The sequence below is a fragment of the Carcharhinus amblyrhynchos genome, chromosome 23 (assembly GCF_965287045.1).
Source record: "Carcharhinus amblyrhynchos chromosome 23, sCarAmb.v2.hapA, whole genome shotgun sequence".
In the NCBI taxonomy this organism is placed as follows: Eukaryota; Metazoa; Chordata; class Chondrichthyes; order Carcharhiniformes; family Carcharhinidae; genus Carcharhinus; species Carcharhinus amblyrhynchos.
The window spans coordinates 3,125,841-3,150,457 of NC_137346.1; the positions used below are offsets into that span (position 1 = coordinate 3,125,841).

At 49.1% G+C, this 24,617-nt stretch overlaps 1 protein-coding gene across 2 annotated transcripts in view; it reads left to right on the forward strand.

The window, feature by feature from the left end:
- Positions 1-1,916: 1,916 nt before the first annotated feature.
- Positions 1,917-24,617, forward strand: part of smtnl (smoothelin, like) — a 52,563-nt gene continuing 29,862 nt past the window's right edge. For both annotated transcript variants that reach the window (XM_080211074.1, XM_080211075.1), the window contains exon 1: positions 1,917-2,607. In XM_080211074.1, the coding sequence (XP_080067200.1) occupies positions 2,242-2,607 (366 nt within the window). In that variant the 5' untranslated portion in view covers positions 1,917-2,241. The remainder of the gene's footprint in view (positions 2,608-24,617) is intronic.

Genomic DNA, 24,617 nt, shown 5'->3' on the forward strand with positions numbered 1-24,617 from the left:
TGGAACTGGTTGCTAAAGAGGCTTTACAATTTGGTGCAGGAATGAAGATCCACAAGTTGGGAACTACCCAAAAGAAGTCAAAACAGCAACAAGGATGTCACAGATGTGCCAAAATGGGCCATTCAATGAGTGAATGCTGGAACAAGGATAGTTAACGGGCTATCAGTAATATCACCACAGCGCGGTCTGAATTTAGCACGGCCACCTGATCAGCACAACTTTCGGACTGTGGGAGGAAACCGCAGTACCCGGAGGAAACCCACGCAGACACAGGGAGAATGTGCAAACTCCACACAGACAGTGACCCAAGGCCAGAATCGAACCCAGGTTCCAGGCACTGTGAGGCAGCAGTGCTAGCCACTGTACCACCCTGCGGTGAATCATGTAGGATCTAGATAGTTCTGAAGGTAAGTGGACAACCTACTAGGGTGGAGGTTGATACTGGTGATTTGATTTGATTTATTATTGTCACATATATTGGGATACAATAAGGAGTACTGTTTCTTGAGCGCTTTACAGACAAAACATATCATTAATAGAGTACAGAGGGGAGAAGGAAGGGAAAGGGTGCAGAATATAATATTGCAGTTACAGATAGGGTGTAGAAATAAATCAGCTTAATACAAGATAGGTGCCTTTAAAAGTATGATGGCAGCAGGGAAGAAGCTGTTCTTGAGTTGGTTGTTACGTAACCTCAGACTCTTGTATCTTGTTCCCAATGGAAGAAGGTGGAAGAGAATGTCTGGGGTGTGTGGGATCCTTAATTATGCTGGCTGCTTTGCCGAGGCAGTGGGGAGTACAGACAGAGTCAACGGATGACAGGCTGGTTTGTGTGATGGATTGGGGTACATTCATGATATTTTGTAATTCCTTGTGGTCTTGGGCAGAGCAGGAGCCAGACCGAGCTGTGATACAACCAGGAAGAATGTTTTCAATGTGCATCTGTAAAAGTTGGTGAGAGTCGTAGCTGACATGCCAAATTTCCTTAGTCTTCTGAGAAAGTAGAGGCATTTCTGTAACTTTAATTTCTGAGACTACACACCAACAAAATTGGTGTCCCAGGCCACCCCTCCCCCACACCACCTCAGCTATTACTTGGGTATAACCTGCAGGCCTTGGAGACCTGGGGCAGCAGCATGGTAAAACAAATCAGGTTTCTTACTCTTGGTCACATTTCAGTGATTGGGTTTGACTGTGATGCTCTACATTTTCAGATGGCACCAAGGAGGCCTACCTACTGCGGACCCCCTCTCCCCCACCCTCCCCACTCCCCCACCCACTCCAGGAAGCAGTGTTGTGAGAAATCCCTTCCCCACTTTCCCTTCTGCCAGTCTGACCAACACACTCAGGAATGGCCAGGTAGTCAAGGGGCCATCGCTACCACAGGACAGATGTCCATAGCAGAAAGGAGAGAGTCAGACAGGGGGAGGAGGAGGGGGAGAGAGAGAGAGAGAGAGAGAGAATGTGGCCCATCCCCTTGGGAATTTTGGGGGTCTGTTTATGGCACTGCCTCCCCTCCCCACGATAATCACACAAGGCCACATTGCAATGAGAAACCGATATCTGGGAGTTAATGAACCTAATGTTCCCTGGCAGCCACAAGTTGCAGTGATTGTGTTAACGGCTGTCATTATCTATTGCCTGAGAAAAGCTTTCCTGTCTCACAGCGTGTATGTGTGTGTGTGCGCTGAGGTAAGTCCCACTCACAGCTCACACTGATCTCCACGCCTCCAGCTACCCTGATAAGGAATGCCTGAACTGTGCAGAGTGCAGTGACAGTGTCTGATTACAGGGACACCTCCCACAGCCTTCCCCCCCTCCTCCATCACCACTCCCCCCCACCCCCACCACCATCCTTCTCAACCTCTGACAGACAGCCCTGGTCCAGCTGCTCCCTACAAGACCCCCCCCCCCACCCCCCCCCAGCTACTACTCACCCAAAACAGCTCTGACAGAGTCTGGCAGCCTCTCCCCTGCTGCCTCTGACTCTATTCTTCTGTAACTGAGATTAGACAGCAGATGTGTAGCAAGTAAGAGAAAGCGGGCGAGAGAGACGGAGAGAGAGTGAGAGTCAGTCAGCATCAATCTACAGGGACTGAATGAAGGACTGATCTCGATTGGAGTCGGAGGACGGACAGAGAAGAGGGGTTCGGATAACTGAGAGAAACTTCCACCCTGTAAAACACAAACAATTTCGACAAGTCGGGTCTGGTTGTTTGGGTTGGAGACACATTTAAACACATGGAGTCTAAGAGCTTGGTGGAGCCTGAGCCTGCCACTCTCAGGCAGGCTGTGGGCTACTTTGAGGGAACATTGCAGGAGGCGATTAAGGAGGTTCATGTGGACATTAGCGCGCTAAAGAGGGAGGTGGAAAAGCGCATCGAGGACATGTTCAAACTCTTGAACCCCCTCTCCCAGACACTGAACCACCTCCAACAGGAGAACCTGGAGCTGCGAGATCAGGTACGACACCTCTCCCACCAGCTGGAGAACCTGACAACGGCCAGCGGTAATCGATGGCCCTCCGAGAAAGCTGAGACTAGCCAGCAAACTCCGGACGTACCCACTGTCCGGCCACCCTATCACAGACCCTCGACTACAACCAATGTAAGTAATATATAAATCTGCTGGGGGGCAGTTGCGGTAGAAGGATTATTTAAACCTCATCCTGAATGAGATTAGACCGGTGAGCCTTACGTCAGTGGCAGGGAAATTATTGCAAAAGATTCTTAGGGACAAGATTGACCCACATTTGGAAACAAATGGACGGATTACTGAGAGGCAACATGGTTTTGTGAAGGGGAGGTCATGCCTCACTAACTTGATTGAGTTTTTCGAGGAAGTGACGAAGGTGATCAATGAGGGAAAGGCAGCGGATGATGACTACATGGACTTCAGTAAAGCCTTTGACAAGGTATCTCATGGCAGCCTGGTAGGAAAGGTGAAGGCACACGGGATCAGAGCAGAGCTGGCACACGGGATCAGAGCAGAGCTGGCATACAGAACTGGTTTGGCCATAGAACAAAGTCTGACAACACCAGGTTTTAGTCCAACCTATTTATTTGATAATATACTCGCAAGCTTTCGAGGGGTTACCCTCTTCGTCAGGTGAATGGAGAGTTCTCCATTCACCTGACGAAGAGGGTAACCCCTCGAAAGCTTGCGAGTATATTATCAAATAAATAGGTTGGACTAAAACCTGGTGTTGTCAGACTTTTTACTGTGTTTACGCCAGTCCAACGCCGGCATACCCACATCTTGGCCATAGAAGACAGAGTTTAGCAGTAGAGGGGTGATTTTCTGGATGCAATGCTGTGACTCGCAGTGTTCCACAGGGATCAGTCCTGGGGCCTTTGTTGTTCGTAGTAGATAGAAATGATTTGGAGGAAAACGTAGCTGGTCTGATTAGTAAGTTGGTAGATGACACAGAAATTGGTGGAGTTTGGATAGTGAAGAGGATTATCAGAGGATACAGCAAGATATAGACCATTTGGAGACTTGGGCAGAGAAATGGCAGATGGAGTTTAATCCAGACAAATGTAAGGTAATGCATTTTGGAAACACCAATGCTTGTAGGAATTATACAGTAAATGGTAGACCTCTTAAGATATTGACAGGCAGAGAGATCTGAGTGTACATGTCCACCAATCACTGAAAGTGGCAACGCAGGTGGATAAATTAGTCAAGAAAGCATACGGCATGTCTGCCTTCATCAGTAAGGGCATTGAGTTTAAAAATTGGCAGGTCATGCTGCTGCTGTACAGAACCTTAGTTAGGCCTTATTTAGAACATTGTGTACAATTCTGGTCACCACACTGCCAGAAGGACGTGGAGGCTTTGGAGAGGGTACAGAAGAGGTTTACCAGGATGTTGCTTGGTCTGGAGGGTATCAGTTATAAGGAGAGGCTGTATAGACTAGGATTTTTTTCTCTGGAGCACAGAAGGCTGAGGGGTGATCTTATAGAGGTCTATAAAATAATGAGGGACACAGATCAGGTAGATAGTCAATATCTTTTCCCAAAAGTAGTGGAGTCTAAAACTAGAGGGCATAGATTTAAAGGGAGACGAGAGAGATGCAAAAGTGTCCAGAGGGGCATTTTTTCACACAGAGGGTGCTGAGTGTCTGGAACGCGCTGCCGGGGGAGGTGATGGCAGCAGGTGCGAAAGCAGCATTTAAACGGCATCTAGATGATTACATGGATAGGAGGGGAATGGAAGGAGACGGACTCCGTAAGTTTTGAGTTTAGGCAGGCATCATGATTGGTGCAGGCTTGGAGGGCCTGTTTGTTCTTTGAGACTCAGCACCAGGGCAGCTTTCCTGGGATGTCTGGTCTACAGGGTCAGTACAACAAATACTCAATGAGTCCCCCCACACAGACTCTCACTGGGTTACGCGTCCCACACACTGACTCTCACTGGGTTACGGGTCCCACACACTGACTCTCACTGGGTTACGGGTCCCACACACTGACCCTCACTGGGGTACGGGTTCCACACACACTGACTCTCACTGGGGTACGGGTCCCACACACACTGACTCTCACTGGGGCACGGGTCCCACATACACTGACTCTCAATGGGGTATGGGTCCCACACGCACTGACTCTCATGGTATGGGTCCCACACACACTGACTCTCACTGGGGTACGGGTCCCACACACACTGTCTCTCACTGGGGTATGGGTCCCACACACACTGACTCTCACTGGGGTATGGGTTCCACGCACACTGACTCTCACTGGGGTACGGGTCCCACACACACTGATTCTCACTGGGGTACGGGTCCCACGCACACTGACTCTCACTGGGGTACGGGTCCCACACACACTGATTCTCACTGGGGTACGGGTCCCACACACACTGACTCTCACTGGGGTACGGGTCCCACACACACTGACTCTCACTGGGGTACAGGTCCCACACACACACTGACTCTCACTGGGGTACGGGTCCCACACACACTGACCCTCACTGGGGTACGGGTCCCACACACACTGACTCTCACTGGGGTACGGCTCCCACACACACTGATTCTCACTGGGGTACGGGTCCCACACATACTGACTCTCACTGGGGTACAGTCCCACACACATTGACTCTCACTGGGGTACGGGTCCCACACACACTGACTCACACTGGGGTAGGGGTCCCACACACACTGACTCTCACTGGGGTTCAGGTTCATATACACTGATTCTCACTGGAGTACAGGTTCCACACACACTGACTCTCACAGGGGTACAGGTCCCACACACACTGACTCCCACTGGGGTACGGGTCCCACACACACTGACTCTCACTGGGGTATGGGTCCCATACACACTGACTCTCACTGGGGTATGGGTCCGTATACACTGACTCTCACTGGGGTACAGGTCCCACACACACTGACTCTCACTGGATTACGGGTCTCACACACACACTGACTCTCACTGGGGTACGGGTCTCACATACACACTCTCAGTGAGGTACGGGTCCCACACACACTGACTCTCACTGGGGTACGGGTCCCATACACACTGACTCTCACTGGGGTATGGGTCTGTATACACTGACTCTCACTGGGGTACGGCTCCCACACAAACTGACTCTCACTGGGGTACGGGTCCCACACACACTGACCCTCACTGGGGTACGGGTCCCACACACACTGACTCTCACTGGGGTACGGGTCCCACACACACTGACTCTCTTTGGGGTAAAGGTCCCACACACACTGACTCTCACTGGATTACGGGTCTCAAACACACACTGACTCTCACTGGGGTACGGGTCCCACATACACTGACTCTCAATGGGGTATGGGTCCCACACGCACTGACTCGCATGGTATGGGTCCCACACACACTGACTCTCACTGGGGTACAGGTCCCACACACACTGACTCTCACTGGGGTACGGGTCCCACACACACTGACTCTCACTGGGGTACGGGTCACACACAAACTGACACTCACTGGGGTACGGGTCACACACAAACTGACACTCACTGGGGTACGGGTCCCACACACACTGACTCACACTGGGGTACGGGTTCCATACACACTGACTCTCACTGGGGTACGGGTCCCACACACACTGACTCTCGCTGGGGTACAGGTTCCACACACACTGACTCTCACTGGGGTACAGGTTCCACACACACTGACTCTCACTGGGGTACGGTCCCACACACATTGACTCTCACTGGGGTACGGGTCCCACACACACACTGACTCACACTGGGGTAGGGGTCCCACACACACTGACTCTCACTGGGGTACAGGTCCCACACACACTGACTCACACTGGGGTACGGGTCACACACAAACTGACACTCACTGGGGTACGGGTTTCACACACACTGACTCACACTGGGGTACGGGTCCCATACACACTGACTCACACTGGGGTACGGGTCCCATACACACTGACTCTCACTGGGGTACGGTCCCACACACATTCTCTCACTGGGGTACGGGTCCCACACACACTGACACACACTGGGGTAGGGGTCCCACACACACTGACTCTCACTGGGGTTCAGGTCCATATACACTGATTCTCACTGGGGTACAGGTTCCACACACACTGACTCTCACTGGGGTACGGGTCCCACACACACTGACTCTCACTGGGGTACGGTCCCACACACATTGACTCTCACTGGGGTACGGGTCCCACACACACTGACACACACTGGGGTAGGGGTCCCACACACACTGACTCTCACTGGGGTTCAGGTCCATATACACTGATTCTCACTGGGGTACAGGTTCCACACACACTGACTCTCACTGGGGTATGGGTCCGTATACACTGACTCTCAATGGGGTACGGGTCCCACACACACTGACTCTCACTGGATTACAGGTCTCACACACACACTGACTCTCACTGGGGTACGGGTCCCACATACACTGACCCTCACTGGGGTACGGGTCCCACACACACTGACTCTCACTGGGGTTCAGGTCCATATACACTGATTCTCACTGGGGTACAGGTTCCACACACACTGACTCTCACTGGGGCATGGGTCCGTATACACTGACTCTCAATGGGGTACGGGTCCCACACACACTGACTCTCACTGGATTACGGGTCTCACACACACACTGACTCTCACTGGGGTACGGGTCCCACATACACTGACCCTCACTGGGGTACGGGTCCCACACACACTGACTCTCACTGGGGTATGGGTCCCACACACACTGATTCACACTGGAGTACGGGTCCCACACACACTGACTCTCACTGGGGTACAGGTCCCACACACACTGACTCTCACTGGGGTATGGGTCCCACACACACTGATTCACACTGGGGTACGGGTCCCACACACACTGACTCTCACTGGGGTACAGGTTCCACACATACTGACTCTCACTGGGGTACGGGTCCCACACACACTGACTCTCACTGGGGTACGGGTCCTGTCTGGGGTATGATGATGTGAGCAACACCACTGAAGCAGTTTATCTGCTCACTATCACATTGCAGTTTGTGGATCTTGCTGTGTAAACACTTATTGCTACAATTGCTACATTACAATCGTGACTAAACTTCAAAAAGTACTTTGCTACCTGCTGAAGTTGTGGCAGGCACTATACAAACGCAACTCTTTCCTTTCACTCAGAAAAAACCCTACAGAATTTTAAAGATTGTTTTGAGCTGTTTATCTGTTTGAGCTGGTAACACGGCGAGAGATCATCACTCATCATCACTCACTTTACACTGCAGAGAGCACAGACGGAAGAGACGGAGAGACAGAGAGATAGCTGCACATACATTAAGACGTAGACAGGGTGGAAGAGATATCGACAGACAGCAAAGACAGAGTGATGGAGAATGAAAGACAGACAGAGAGGCACAGAGAGAGAGAGAAACACAGAGAGGGACAGAGAGAGACACAAAGAAACAGACACAGAGAGAGAGAGATACACAGAGAGACAGTGAGAGAGACACAGAGAGAAAGATACTGAGACACAGAGAGAAAGACACTGAGACACAGAGAGAGACACACAGACAGAGACACAGAGAAACAGACAGAGAGACAGACAGAGACACAGAGAGAGACACCCAGAGAGAGACAGAGAGAGAAAGACAGAGAGAGAGACACACACAAAGAAAGACACAGAGGAGAAGAAAGGCAAACTACGACACAAGGTCCTGGAGGACTGAAGGGTTCATGTTGATTTTGTTCCAAATTCAATGTTTCTAAACCTCAGTGATTGGAGAACATAACGATAAAATCTCAGTCAGATAAACAGATTCTCAGAAATCTTCTCAGAAATAGCACTCAGAATGGCCAATCTGAAGCCAGAATGGATGACTCACTGTGCGGTGACATTTCAGTTCATGGTTTGACTGAGAAAAGGTCATGTGGGTAATATCCAAGCTGAGAATGAACTCACACTCACTCTGTACCCACTGTCGGCACAAACAGTCCCAGGACAGGTACAGCACGGGGTTAGATACAGAGTAAAGCCCCCTCTACACTGTCCCCCATCAAACACTCCCAGGACAGGAACAGCACGGGGTTAGATACAGAGTAAAGCTCCCTCTACACTGTCCCCCATCAAACACTCCCAGGACAGGTACAACACGGGGTTAGATACAGAGTAAAGCTCCCTCTACACTGTCCCCCATCAAACACTCCCAGGACAGGTACAGCATGGGGTTAGATACAGAGTAAAGCTCCCTCTACACTGACCACCATCAAACACTCCCAGGACAGGTACAGCATGGGGTTAGATACAGAGTAAAGCTCCCTCTACACTGTCCCCCATCAAACACACCCAGGGCAGGTACAGCACGGGGTTAGATACAGAGTAAAGCTCCCTCTACACTGTCCCCCATCAAACACACCCAGGGCAGGTACAGCACGGGGTTAGATACAGAGTAAAGCTCCCTCTACACTCTTGTTTAAAAATGGCTGCAGGGAAAAGCTTGGGAACTATAGGCCAGTGAGCCTCACATCTGTAGTGGGTAAGTTGTTAGAAGGTATTTTGAGAGACTGGGTCTACAGGTATTTAGAGACACGAGGACTGATTAGGGACAGTCAGCATGGCTTTGTGAGTGGAAAATCATGTCTCACAAATTTGACTAATTTTTTTGAAGGGGTAACCAAGATGGTTGATGTGGGCAGTGCAGTTGATGTTGTCTACATGGACTTTAGCAAGGCCTTTGACAAGGTACCGCAAGGTAGGTTGTTGCATAAGGTTAAATCTCACTGGATCCAAGTTGATTAGCTAAATGGATATAGAATTGGCTTGATAACTGAGGACAGAGGGTGGTTGTAGAGGGTTGTTTTTCAAACTAGAGGCCTGTGACCAGCGGTGTGCCTCAGGGATCAGTGCTGGGTCCACTGTTATTTGTCATTTATATTAATGATTTTAGTGGGCATGGTTAGTAAATTTGCAGATGACACCCAGATTCGTGGCCAAATGGACAGTGAAGAAGGTTATCTAGGATTGCAACAGGATCTTGATTAATTGGGTCAGTGGGCTGACGAATGGTAGATGGAGTTTAATTTAGATAAATGCAAGGTGATGCATTTTGGTAGATTGAACAAGGGCAGGACTTAGTTAATCGTAGGGTGTGGGGAGAGTTATAGAACAAAGAGATCGAGGGGTATATGTTCGTAGCTCCTTAAAAGTGGGGTCACACAGAGGTTGTTGAGTGTCTGGAACGAGCTGCCAGAGGTAGTAGTAGAGGTGGGTACAATTTTGTCTTTTAAAAAGTGTTTAGACAGTTACATGGGTAAAATGGGTATAGCGGGATATGGGCCAAATGCAGGTATTTGGGACTAGCTTAGGGGTTAAAAGAAAGGGCGGCATGAACAATTTGGGCCAAAGGGCCTGTTTCCATGTTGTAAACCTCTATGACTCTACACTGTCCCATCAAACACTCCCAGCACAGGGTTAGATACAGAGTTAACCTTCCTCTGCACTGTCCCCAACAAATATTCCCAGGACAGGTACAGCATGAGGTTAGATTCAGAGTAAAGCTCACTCTACACTGTCCCCATCAAACACTCCCAGGACAGGTACAGTGCAGCATTAGATACAGAGTAAAGCTCCCTCTACACTGTCCCCCATCAAAACATTCTCACCTTTAGGTACAAGTGCCGCACTGTCAGAGGATCAGTGCTGAGGGGGTGCCACACTGTCAGACGGTCAGTGCTGAGGGAGTGCCGCACTCTCAGAGGGTCAGTGCTGAGGGGGTGCCACACTGTCAGACGTCAGTACTAAGGGAGTGCCGCACTCTCAGAGGGTCAGTGCTGAGGGAGTGCCGCACTGCCAGACGGTCAGTGCTGAGGGAGTGCCGCACTGTCAGAGGGTCAGTACTGAGGGAGTGCTGCACTGTCAGAGAGTCAATACTGAGGGAGTGCCGCACTGTCAGAGGGTCAGTGCTGAGGGAGTGCCGCACTGTCAGAGGGTCAGTACTGAGGGAGTGCCGCACTGTCAGACGGTCAGTGCTGAGGGAGTGCCGCACTGTCAGAGAGTCAATACTGAGGGAGTGCCGCAGTGTCTGAGGGTCAGTGCTGAGGGAGTGCCGCACTGTCAGAGGGTCAGTACTGAGGGAGTGCCGCACTGTCAGAGGGTCAGTGCTGAGGGAGTTCTGCACTGTCAGAGGGTCAGTACTGAGGGAGTGCCGCACTGTCAGAGAGTCAGTACTGAGGGAGTGCCGCACTGTCAGAGGGTCAGTACTGAGGGAGTGTCGCACTGTCAGAGGGTCAGTACTGAGGGAGTGCTACATTGACTTTGATCATCTGTGTTAAAATCCATATATGTGACTTAGAGAGAAGACGTATTTGATAAAAATTGGGACATTTTCACTGTGTCTGGGTGATATACACTGACCATCATTTTTATTGGGTCTGTATTTTCACTATCAATCCTTTGTGGATGTTGTCAGGAGTTTACTCCTCAGGAGCAAAACTCTGGGGAAGAAGGTGGGATGTGACTGTCGATGAGTGGGAGCAGATGCAGGCACTGGAGGCAGGGTGAGAGGTTGCTTTTATAAAACCCTGTTTATTGGGATGGTTGCTAGCAGCAGCCTCCCTGTAGATTCCAGGCCACAGACTATTCAATGCTTCAGTTGGGTAGCAGTAAATCATTAGCTGGGATTGGCCTTTGAAGTGAGTGTCCATTGAGAGGGGGAAGCTGGGAATTGTACCCGGTTAACAGGTCACTGCTGTGAAACTGGGCTGGATCAAGTGAGGATTGATGCGGTGGTCAGGTTTACAGTGCATCCTTGCCAGTTCCCACTTTATTCTGCCTAGCCTGACACCCCGTGCACCCCACCTCCTGGAACCTGGATAGTAACGTAAGCCCATCTTATTCACACGGAGATTCAGTATAACTGGGAGTGGGCTCGAGTGGGAGCTCTAAACCTGTCTGTGCCACTCTTCCCCAGTGTTAATAACTGGGCCACTTTATCCCCACATTTTGGATGTAAAGAATCTCATTGTCACTGTTTTGAGGGAGCTCTGGGGTGTTCCCCTGGTATCGCATGACCAACATTCAATCCACATCATAAACAGCAATGGGGTCTGCTCACTTTCACATTGCAGCTGGTGAGATCTTGCTGTGTAGCACAACATCTAAGGCATGGTGGCACAGAGATTAGCACTGCTGCCTCACAGTGCCAGGGACCCAGGTTCAATTCCAGCCTTGGATCATTATATGTGTGGAATCTGCATGTTCTCCCAGTGTCTGGGTGGGTTTCCTCCAGGTGCTTCAGTCTCCTCCCACAATCCAAAGATGTGTGGGTTAGGTTGGTTGGCCATGATAAGAACATAAGAACATAAGAAATAGGAGCAGGAGTAGGCCATCTAGCCCTTCGAGCCTGCCCCGCCATTCAATAAGATCATGGCTGATCTGTCGTGGCTCAGTTCCACATTCCCGCCCTCTCCCCATAACCCTTAATCCCCTCTCCTATCAAAAACCCATCAACCCGCGTCTTAAAAATATTTAGCGAGGCAGCCTCCACCACTTCAACGGGCAGAGAATTCCAGAGATTCACCACCCTTTGAGTGAAGAAGTTCCTCCTCAACTCCGTTCTAAACCGCCCCCCTTTTATCTTGAGGCTGTGCCCCCTAGTTCTATTGTCTTTTTTGAGCGGGAAGAGTCTTTCCACCTCTATCCTATCCATCCCATTCATCATCTTATACGTCTCAATGCGATCTCCTCTCATTCTTCTAAACTCTAACGAGTACAAGCCCAGTTTATTTAGCCTCTCCTCATAGCTCAACCCCCTCAACTCCGGTATCAGCTTAGTAAACCTCCTCTGCACTCCCTCCAAGGCCAAAATATCTTTGCGCAGGTGCGGCGCCCAAAAATGCACACAGTACTCCAGTTGCGGCCTCACCAATGCCCTATACAGCTGCAGCAAGACCTCCCTACTTTTATATTCAATCCCCCTCGCTATGAAGGCCAGCATCCCATTCGCCTTCCTGACCACCTGCTGCACCTGCAAGCTGGGTTTTTGCGACTCATGCACAAGGACCCCGAGGTCCCTCTGCACCGTCGCCTGCTGCAGTTTTTCGCCTCGTAAGTAATAGTCCTTCCTACCATTTTTCCTACCAAAGTGGACCACCTCACACTTGCCAACATTAAATTCCATTTGCCATTTCCTGGCCCATTCGTCCAGCCTATCTAGATCCTTCTGCAGACTCTCAACACCCTCCGCACAATTTGCCGTTCCCCCAATCTTGGTGTCATCAGCAAATTTCGACACTCTACACTCGGTTCCCTCCTCCAGATCATCTATATAAATGGTAAAAAGCTGAGGCCCCAGCACCGACCCCTGGGGCACTCCACTAGTCACCATCCGCCAATCCGAATAGCACCCGTTGACCCCCACTCTCTGCCTCCTATTTGACAACCAATCCTCTATCCACGCTAACACCCTACCCCCAACTCCATGTCCCTCGACCTTCTGCAATAACCTCTTGTGAGGCACTTTGTCAAACGCCTTCTGAAAATCTAGAAAGACCACATCCACCGGCTCTCCTCTATCCACCGCCCTAGACACATCCTCATAGAACTCCAGTAAATTTGTCAGACACGACTTCCCTTCAATGAAACCGTGCTGCGTCTGCTCTATCAAGCAATTCCCTTCAAGATGCTTTGCAATTTCCTCCTTAATGACAGATTCTAACATTTTACCTACCACAGACGTTCAACTAACCAGCCTATAATTTAAATTATCCATTAAATGATAAATTGTCCATTAGTGTCACGACGGATTAGCAGCGTAAATATGTGGGTCATGGGGATAGGGTGGAATTGTTGGTACACGTTCGATGGGCTGAATGGCCTCCTTCTGCACTGTAGGGGTTCTACAATTTTATGACTATATGTCAAAGGTTCTGCATTGGCTTTGGGACATCATGGGGTAGCTATAGAAATGTGACTTTCTATAATTATCCCAGGGAAACAACTCACCGAGGCTCCTTCAACAATTGCTTCCAAACCCACCACCTCTGCCATTTGAAGGACAAGAGGCAACAGATATCTGGGAACACCACCACAAGTTCCCCTCCAAATCACTCAATTATTGCATTTCCTTCACTGTTTCCAGTTCAAATCCTTCCTTAACAGAACAAAATACTGGCCAATACATTCTGTGATGCTAATGACCTGTGAATGAATAACTAAAATGAAGGTTCTTTCTCCAATCTCTGTCTCGGGTCCCTAAGAAGTGCGAGGGGACAGTAACAAGCCTTTGGCCCATTGTATCCATGCTAGCTCTCTGTTCAGCAATCCACTGTCCCATTTCCCCTCTCTATCCCTGTAGCCCTCAACTTTCCATCCAAATTCCCTTTGAATCATTCACCTTCCCCATTTCCACCACCCTCATGGACAGGGAGTTCAGGTCATTACCACTCTCTGCATCTCCTCCCAAAACCATAAATCCATCTCCCCTCATCCTTGTACATCAGCTAATGGGACTGGTTTTTCCTTGTCTCCCTTATCCAAACCCGTCCCAATCCGGTAAACTTCCATCTGATTTCCTCTCAACCTCCTTTACTCCAAAGAGAACAACTCCCGCTTCTCCAATCCTAACACTGTAACTAAAACCCCCAAATCACGGTAGCACTGCTGCTTCGCAGTACCTGGGGCCCAGGTTTGATTCCTGGCGTGGGTCACTGTCTGTGCGCAGTCTGCACGTTCTCCCCATGTCTGCGTGGGTTTCCTCTGGGTGCTCCGGTTTCCTCCCACAGTCTGAAAGACGTGCTGGTTAGGGTGCACTGACCTGAACACGCACCAGGGTGCGGCGACTAGGGGAATTTCACAATAACTTCATTTCAGTGTTAATGTAAGCCTTACTTGTGACTAATAAAAAACTTCTTAAAAAATCCCTGAAACCATTCCGGTAAATCTCTGTCTGAAGATGTGGGATAGTTGGGTGAGGACAGAATTGGGATTTGAAATGCTGGCCCACACAATGAATAGCTGGTCCACAATGCCGTAAGGAATGGTCACTTTGGTTATGGTGTAGATGGGAGCTGGACCCAGACAAGGATCTGAGGGTGGATAACAGAAGGGAAAAGAATGTGAGGGAAGCAGCAGGAATGTGAGAGGAGCCACATTGCTAGCAATCAGAGGCTAATGCAACAACTCTACCTGACATGGTCCCTACTCCAGGTAATGGTCCAAATAACAAAATTTATATAGCGGTCAGTGATGGGCAATCTGTGGCCCAGGGGTCACATGCGGCCCATCCGGGTTCTGAGTGCGTCCCCACAAGACATTTTGTTGACCATTATCCAGAGACAGGGTTTCCAGATTCCGCTGATTCCCATCCACGTAGTTTTTTCCCAATCGTTGTGACTGAAGTGATTCACACGTAAAGGTAAGGGTGAGTGAAGTGAGGTGTGTGCGGATTGTTCACACTGACTGTGAGAGCCGTGCGCTCCCTCTGTGTCCAGAGTGTCAATATTCCTTTTGTTTTTACCATTTGAAGTCGATGACAGTTCTATTAATAGAGAAGCGATGAAGCATTTTCTCTAACTCGCTATGAAATATTTGGTGTGTATTGAATGTATTTAATCGTATCCATGGGGTCACGGTTGGTGAATGATTTCAATCCTGTGTCCCACTCAGGTGGAGGAGCGGTCACTCACGCTGCCCACTCACTAACCCAGGTTGCGAATCATTGCTGTCGGCTCGTTAGGCTGGTTTCTGGGATGGTGGGAATGGGGTTGTCTGAAAGGAAAGGTTGGGCCTGAACTCATTGGAGTTTAGAAGAACTTACAACGTGTAAGATTCGAAGGAGGCTTGATAGAGTGGATATTGAGAGGATGCTTCCCTTGAGGTGGCGTTAGAACCAGGGGGGAACACTTTAACGGTAAGGAGCCTCTCTTTTCGGACCGAGATGAGGAGCAGTTGCTTCCCTCCCAGGGTGGTTTGTTTTGGGAATTCTCTTTTCCAGGTGGAGCTTGGCTCACTGAACACATTCAAGGCCAATTTGGACAAATTGTGATTGACAAGGGATTCGAGGATTACTGGGGGACAGACAGGAACATGGAGCTGAGGCTACACCCAGATCAGCTATGGTGAATGGTACAGCAGACTTGAGGGGCCCAATGGCTACCCCTGTTCCTAATTTTTATGTTCTTAGCATCTTTACCGTGATAAAATACCATAAGGAACTTCACGGAAATGGAACCATACTCAACACCAAGTCACATCAGGAGATACCGGCCAGATGACCAAAGGATTGGTCAGACAGGGAGGTTTTCAGGAGAAAATGATATAAGAAGGATAGAAGTTTCCAGAACTTAGATCCAGACTAAACAAAAGCCTGGCTCCTAGAGAGGGCCTTTGGGAATGGGGGGCATACAAGAGGCAAGATTTGGAGGAGCGCAGAGATCTCGGAGCGTTAGGGTTGAAGGAGGTTACAGAGATGGATTCCACATTATCTGATTGCATATTTGGGTAGAGGAAATCTCAAATTCTCGCTGAGGCTGGGGATTAGCAGAGACTGTTCAGAGGTCAGATGTTAATGAGTATTAATGCTTGTGGAACCATGGGATAAAGGCCAGCCATGAGCTTACTGAATGGTAGAACAGGCTTGAGGGGCCGAATGGCCTCCTATTCTGGGAAAAACGCTAAATCATTCCGATTTGGTGAACGAACCTTTTCACTGTGAAAGTAGGAATTACAGAGCTAATCCCATATTCCCAAAGGAAGGAACTGTCCAAATGAATTCAGTTTACTGTTGTTATTAAACCTGACTGGAGGCAGTTAATGGATCAAATGGTCAAAGGAACAGAGAGAGAGAGAGAGAGACAGAGTGTGTGTGAGAGAGAGAGAGAGACAGAGAGAGAGATAGACAGAGAGAGAGTGAGAGAGAGAATGAGAGAAAGTGAGTGAGTGACAGAGTGAGAGACAGAGAGAGAGTGAGAGAGCAAGAGAGAGAGAGACAGAGAGGGAGAGAGAGAGCAAGAGAGAGAGAGAGAGAGACAGTCAGAGAGGGAGCGAGAGAGAGAGTGAGAGAGAGAGAATGAGACAAAGGCAGAGACAGAGAAAGAGAGGGAGAGACAGTGAAAGAAGAGAGGCACAATGGGAGAGAGACAAAGGGAGAGAGACAGAGAGAGATGGAGAGAGAAAGACAGAGAGGAAGAGAGGCAGTGGGAGAGAGAGACAAAAGCAGAGACAGAGAGAGACAGAGAAAGAACAGAGACATACAATGGGAGAGAGACAAAGAAAGAGTGACAAAAGGAGACAGCCAGACAAAGATGGAAAGAGAAAGACAGAGAGGGAGAGAGGCAGAGGGAGAGAGAGGGAGGCAGAGAGAGCGTGAGGCAGAGAGAGAGAGTGAGGCAGAAGGGCAGATAGAGAGACAGAGAAATGCAGAGGGGAGAGAGACAGCGCTGGCAGTTTAGCATTGTCGAAGGACATGGCCCTTTGGCTGGTGTGTTTGACAGGACCATCTGTTGCTGATCCATGTCTATCATTGTGCTGGCTGTTTGTAGCCTCCCCCGCAGAGTGGCTGGAACATTCTGAGCAGCTGATGTCACCAGTTGCTCCAGCAGCTTTTCTCCTGCAGTTTCCTCTGTTTCAGTGTTTCTCCCAATCCTGGCTCCAGTCCCTCTTCCCGAGCCTCCCCTTCCCCCTATTCCCCACCCCCCCGTTCCCCTCCCCCACTAACAGCTGCCTCACATAAAATCACATTACACACTTGTGATTTTTTTAAAGGCAAGATCCAGTTTGTCAACAATGCACTCACCATGAACACCAGCTGTGGAATCTTATTGCAAGAATCATTCATCTTCCAATTCTCAGCAGTGAGCTTATTTACTGGCTGGCTAATCACACAAACTTCCTGACTATAGGGTGAAAGGGCGATACGTAAATGGAAATCCTTTAACTCACAGAATCACACAGAACAGGAGGCTATTCGGCCCACTGTGCCTCTACTAGCTCTTTGAAACAGCTATCCAACTAACCTCAATCTATCCCTGCCCCACATTTGAAGTTTTCCAGTATTTATCCAATTCCCTTTTGTAAGTTCCTATTGAATCTGCTTCCTCCATCCTTCCAGAACACGACAACTCGGAGTCTCTACAAACACATCTCCCCTCACATTCCTCTTCCCAAATGATCAAAATTTCTCAGTTTGGAACACATCTAACTTCTGCTCAGAAACTGCACATATCACTTTTTATTCACAATAAGAGAGGACACAGTTTCAGGATGAGGGGTCAGACATTTAAGATGAGATGAGGAGACATTCCTTCAGCCAGTAGTGTCATGGGCCTTGGGCAGCATGGTGGTACAGTGGTTAGCACTGCTGCCTCACAGCACCAGGGACCCAGGTTCAATTCCTGGCTTGGGTCACTGTCTGTGTGGAGTCTGCACGTTCTCCCTGTGTCTGTGTGGGTTTCCTCTGGGCGCTCCGCTTTCCTCCCACAGTCCAAAAACATGCAGGTTAGGTATATTGACCATGCTAAATTCTCCCTTAGTGTCAGGTGGACTAGTTAGGTAAAAGTGGGGTTATGGGATGGGATTGATGGGCTGAATGGCCTCCTCCTGCACTGTCGGAATTCTATGATTCTTTGGAATTCTCTACCCTGGAGGGTTGTGAATCTCCATTATTCAGGAAAGAGGGGATTGAGTTTTGGATTCCAGAGGAATCAAGGGATATGGGGAGTGGACAGGAAAGTGGATTTGAGGCAATTTTATTGAATGGTGGAGCAGGATTGAGGGGCTGAATGGCCTCAGCCTATCTCTTAAGATCTTATGTCACTTTGCTCTCCTTCCATTCCCTTTTTGGGAACCCAAGGTGAGAAGACAGCATTGAGACCAAAAACAAGAGAAGTTTTAAAACCTATATGAGGAGTTTATCAATGTTACAAGTAGGCTGACATAAACACTGCAATGAAGTTAATGTGAAAATCCCCTAGTCTCCTGTTTGGATACACTGAGGGAGAATTTAACATGGTCAATACACCTAACCAGCACAGCTTTCAGACTGTGGGACGAAACTGGAGCACCCGGAGGAAACCCACGCAGACATGGGGAGAATGTGCAAACTCCACACAGAGAGTGACCCAAGCCAGGAATCCAACCCAGGTCCCTGGTGCTGTGAGGCAGCAGTGTTAACCACTGTGCCACTGAAGTTACAGGTGGTGAGGATTCGGCAGGTTCAGAATGGAGTGAATGCAGGAGATGGTGCAAAGAATCTTGACATTTCCACAATCCAGGGAGGTGGAAGATTGGGTGGGATCGGGGACAACAGTAATATCAAAACAGTGACTGGATTTCAGTCTAAGACAGGGAAATGCTTTAGAACATCCCAAAAGGTGCTATATAAATGCAAGTTGCCCCTTTACAGATGAGAGTGGAAATGCTGATTAGGCAACAAGCTGTTTTCTGTGACCAGAAACATCGAGACTCTCCTGTCATGGGAACTGTGTCCACGTTTTAAACAGTGTGGGTTTGTTAGACTTTGCACTTGTTAAGGAGAAGAGTTTATGACCAGAAAAGAGACAGGGTCCTGGGCTGGGCTGGATAAGCTCCATTAACACCAGGGGAGAATGGGCCAGGAATATCGATGATTAGATACAAGAGGAGAGGTTAAAGAGATAAGAAAACCTGGAATTGTTAGTGAGACTCATGAGGATATAATTAAACGGTCTTTGGAGAATTGAAAGAAGCCGGGGGAGGGGTGTGTGGGGAAGGGGGAGGGGGAGGCTTTCACTATTCAATGGGGGAGGGACAGCGTAGCGACTCACTCATTACCCTGAGAACTGGAGTTTGTGAGCACTGTTCACTGGAGAAAGGTGATGAGCAAACGGGATCGGATTGGTGAAGAACAAATCCTCACTTGGAGCAGGGGGTGAGTGTGGGGTGGGGTGGGGGGGGGGGGGGTGCGGAGGTGGGAGGGGGACTCTCAGCCCTGAGAGCCTGGCTTAACGGAGAAAGAGTCAAGGAGAATCAAGGGGTGATCTTATAGAGGTGTGTAATAAGATCATGAGAGGCACGGATAGGGTGAGTGCACTCTGTCTTTTTCCCAGGGTTGGGGAATCAAAAACTAGAGGGCAGAGATTTAAGAGGGGAAAGAATGAATGGGAACCTGAGGAGCACCTTTTTTAAACGGAAGGTGCTGTGTGTGTGGAATGAGCTGTCAGAGGAAGTGGTTGAGGCAGAAACATTGACAACATTTAAAAGGCATTTGGACAGATACATGGATAGGAAAGGGATTTGGGCCAAATGCAGACAAACGGGATTAGCTTAGGTGGGGTTTTTGGTCAGCATGGACCAGTTTGGGCCGAAGGGCCTGTCTCCGTGCTGTAGATTCTATGAAGAGTGATCAGTTATAATCTAAGACAGAGCAATGTGACTGAAAGTGGATAGTGTTCATATCTACAGTCGGACATATAGTGACAATACGCTGGTATCTGTTGGTCTGCAGTGATCATAGTCTCCAGACAAGGCCATAGTCTATACTGCCAGCACTGGGAGCCTTCCCTCGCTCGCCAGTGAGTTTGGGCTGACTGGATCATGATCTGGGGCAGCGGACCTGTCCAGTCTAAGGGACATCTGACCAATTGTAGCGCCTCAGCTGCTAACCATGACTCTAATCAGCAAACTCAGACAGACCAGGAACCCAATCCGGAACTTTCTATTCAGAACCATCCCACCTGGTACATTCACCTGCTAACCCATTTGCTAGAAGATGTGATATTGTCATGCCTTATATTATGTTTACAACAAAGCCAACTTGCATTTATATAGCACCTTCAACACAGAATCATAGAACTCCTACAGTGCGGGAAAAGGCCATTTGGCCCATTGAGCCTGCTCTGACCACAATCCCACCCAGGCCTGTAATTCCACATAGTTAACCTGCTAATCCCTCTGACATTAAGGGGCAATTTAGCATGGCCAATCCACCTAATCTGCACATCTTTGGAGTGTGGGAGGAAACCAGAACACCCGGAGGAAACCCACACAGACACGGGGAGAATGTGCAAATTCCATAAGGTCACCAGAGGCTGGAATTGAACCTGGGTCCCAGACACTGAGGCAGCAGCGCTAACCACTGTGCCACCGTGCCACCCTTCCCAGAGTTTCACAGGAACGATTCATTCAGAATTTGACACGGGGCAGATGTGGAGATATTAGGTCAAGTGATCAAAAGCTGGTGGATTTAAGGAGTATTTTTAAGGAGTTTAAAGAAGAGTTAGAGTGACGGAGAGGTTGAGGTAGAAAATTCCAGAGCTTAGGACCCAGATACATAAAAGGCATATCTGCCAATGGTGGAGTGATGGAACACACGAGGGGTCAGATTTAGATGAGTGCAGAGATCTCGGAGGGTTGTCGGGCGAGAAAGATCTGAATTTGAAAAAACAGGAGCAGACAGAGGCCATTCAGTCTTTCGAGTTTGCTCCACCAGTCAACATGATCATGGCTGATCCTCAATCTCTGCTCCCATGCTCTCCCCGCATTTGGGTAATGGTTTAATCGTCCTATTAGAGTACAGTCAATCATCCCTCCAAAATCACAGCCAATGTTTGGGGCAGCACGGTGGTTAGCACTGCTGCTTCACAGCACCAGGGACTTGGGTTCGATTCCCAGCTTGAGTCACTGTCTAGGTGGAGTCTGCATGATCTCCCCATGTCTGCATGGGTTTCCTCTGAATGCTCTGGTTTCCTCCTGCAATCTGAAAGACGTGATGGTTAGGTGCATTGGCTGTGCTAAATTCTCCCTCAGTGTACCTGAACAGGCGCCGAAGTGTGACGACTAAGGGAATTTCACGGTAATTTCATTGCAGCGTTAATGTAAGCCTACTTCTGATAATGACTAATAAATAAACCGAAATGTTATTTCAAACAGGGAAACATGTCTCTACAACACTGACTCACAATTATTAATCCAATGTTTATCACTCATTATTCTTAGTACCTGTCCAATTACCTTCCAATCTCTCGTCTTACTCTGCCACCTCCGTGGAACACTGGGGTACAATTCCCACACTTGGGACTGTCCATATTTAGTGTCTGAGCTGCAACACTCGGTATTTTGTAAACTTAGCGGTGGTAGATTTTTATCCCACATCCTGCCCCCCCCCACCGCCCCCACCACACTGCATGCTCCCCACCCGCTCCCCTCCACCTCTTGGTTACCCTCCAATATACTACAGGACCAGCTAGCTACTCCTCCCATTAATTGCAGTTGTGTGAAAATCAAAGAGCTTCTGTAAAGGATGAAGGTTAACCAACCCTACCAGCCAGGCAGTGATGAGGTCCCCAGTGTCTCAGTGTGGGCTGAGCAACTCTTAACAGATCCTGCAGACTCACCCTCTAACCCAATTCCACTTTTGAAGAATGCTGCCTCCCAGCTCTGCTCCCTGGGCCTCTCAGTGTCATTCTATTTAAAGATCATTGTTTATGCTCCATCTGTCATGGATCAACAGTTATAACCGGCTCATCTTTCTCCCTCTCTCTCACTCTGTGTCATCATGCAAGACGTAACGTTATAAACAGGGTACAGTTCAGGAAAAAACTGGGCTTTCAGTGCTGCAGTGAAAGTGTTAGAAAGTAAATATTGGCAGGGAGTGTGGCTGAGGTTCTACACCCCACACCTTGAATCAGCCTCAATACTGTTAACAATTGGCAAAGCTCGGAATCTGAGACCTGAGATCGACCCAAGTCTTGTTGGGTAAGGGTATTGCATGGAATTGAGGGATCAAAGAGTGGATAACAGATCGGCCAGGGAATAGGTTTGAGGGGCTGAATGGCCTCCTTTTGTCCCTAGCTGATTGATAAAGGATCACACACGAATCTTCCACCAGTTGGTACAGCTTCACTGCTGCTGAATGATAGTGTCGGGGAAGGAGCTGCGTTGTCCCTGACCTGGGGATGTCCCAGAACGTTTTATAGCAAACCAAATATCTTTGAGGTTTAGTCACTGTTGTAAAGCTGGAAACACAGCAGCCCATTAGTGTATGGCACAGTCACATAAGCAGGCTTGTAATAATGAGCGGATAGTGATGCTGACTGAGGGGTGAATGTTACCCAGGACACTGGGGAGATCTCCCTTGCTTGCTGCGGGATCTTCCACGCGGAAGGTGGTGTGTAAATGGAAAGAGCTGCCAGGTTGAGGCAATCACTAATCAATAGCAACATTTAAGAAGCATTTGGAGAAGTACTTTGATGGGAAGGATTAGAGGGATATGGGCCAAACGTGGGCAACTGGGACTAGTTGGGAAGACAGGATGGTCAGCTTGGACCGGTTGGGCTGTAGAGCCTGTTTCTGTGGTGCTCTATGACTCTGTGTCCCCCAGTGAGGCAGTGCCTGCAGCAACGCAGCACTCCATCAGCCAAAATGTTCTGTCCAAGTCTCTGGAGTGGATTTTGAAGTCACAGCTTCCTGCCGGAGATGGGAGTGCTGCCCGAGGCGGACACCTGGAACGTCTGAGATTTCACCCACTCTCCTGTGGTTTAACCAGCTGCGTGCTGACTGCCACAGGACCATCCTCACTCACTAACCACACAGCCAGAGACACCAATGGTCAGAAATAAGAGTTTAATTCTTCCCTCCTCTTGCCCTTGTCCCTCCCCCACCCAACTGTTTTTATTATTCAATGGGATATGGGCATCGTTGGCTGGGCCAGCATTTATTGCCCATCCCTAGTTGCCCCGGGAGGGCAGTTGAGAGTCAACTACATTGCTGTGGCTCTGGAGTCACATGTAGGCCGGACCGGGTAAGGACAGCAGATTTCCTTCCATAAGGGATATTAGTGAACCAGATGGGCTTTACCGACAATGGTTTTGTGGTTATCATTGGATTCTAAATTCCATTTTTTTTTATTGATTCAAACCTGGGTCCCTAGAACACTGGTTGAGTTGCTGGATTAACAGTCTAGCAATAATACCACTAGACCATTGCCTCCCCAGCTCAGCCACCATCTCAGTTTGGTTTGGGAGTGTCCCATACTGGGTGTTGAATGGGAAGCTCTCTCTCTGCTCAGGTCCTGACCATCCCACTCACTCTTGCTAAGCCTCATTTTTAATCACCACAGTAAAATCCAGCTTTTCTCACTTGATTTTCTCACATATGATTACTTTCTCTTGTTTTCCTGGCCTGACATATCTTGAAGAGGTAATTCTGGTCCCAGCTCTCCTGCAATGGGTTCATATTTGATACATCTCAATGTGGAACTGGGCTTTTTTCCTCATTGATAAAACGAGGTGGGAGATGTGCAGAATCTGCACGTTCTCCTCGTGTCTGCGTGGGTTTCCTCTGGGCAATCCTGTTTCCTCCCAAACTCCAAAGATGTGCAGGTTAGGTGGATTGGCCATACTAAATTCTCCCGAGATATACAGGTTGGGGGGATTAGTGAGCTAAATACGTGGAGTTAGGGGTAAAGCCTGGGTAAGTGTCAGTGCAGACTTGATGGGCCAAATGGCCTCTTTCAGGATTCTATGATACAAAAAAGTGCCAACCAGTTGAATGACCTGTTCTCAGTTGCATTTTCTTGACAATGTCCTCCTTGGGAGGGATGGATCTCCCTACTCCCCGGGACGGATCTCCCTACTGCCCAGGACAGAATTCCCTACTCCCCGGGATGGATTTCCCTACTCCTCAGGGTGGATTTCTGTACTCCCCGGGATGGATCTCCCTACTCCCCAGAACGGATCTCTCTATTCTCTGGGACAGATTTCCCTACTGCCCGGGATGGAATTCCCTACTCCCCCGGACGGATTTCCCTACTCCCAGGGACAGGTTTCCCTATTCCCCGGGACAGATTTCCCTATTCCCTGGATGGAATTCCCTACTCCCCGGGACAGATTTCTCTACTCCCCGGGACGGATTTCCCTACTCCCCAGACGGAATTGCCTACTCCCCAGATGGAATTCCCTACTCCCCAGAATGGATTTCCCTACTCCCTGGGATGGATTTTCCTACTCCCACAGACAGATTTCCCTATTCTCTGGGATGGATTTCCCTTCTTCCAGGGACGGATTTCCCTATTCTCTGGGATGGATTTCCCTACTCCCCAGGACAGAATTCCCTACTCTCCGGGACAGATTTCCCTACTCCCCGGGATGGATTTCCCTACTCCCTAGGGTGGATTTCCCTACTCCCCAGACGGATTTTCCTATTCTC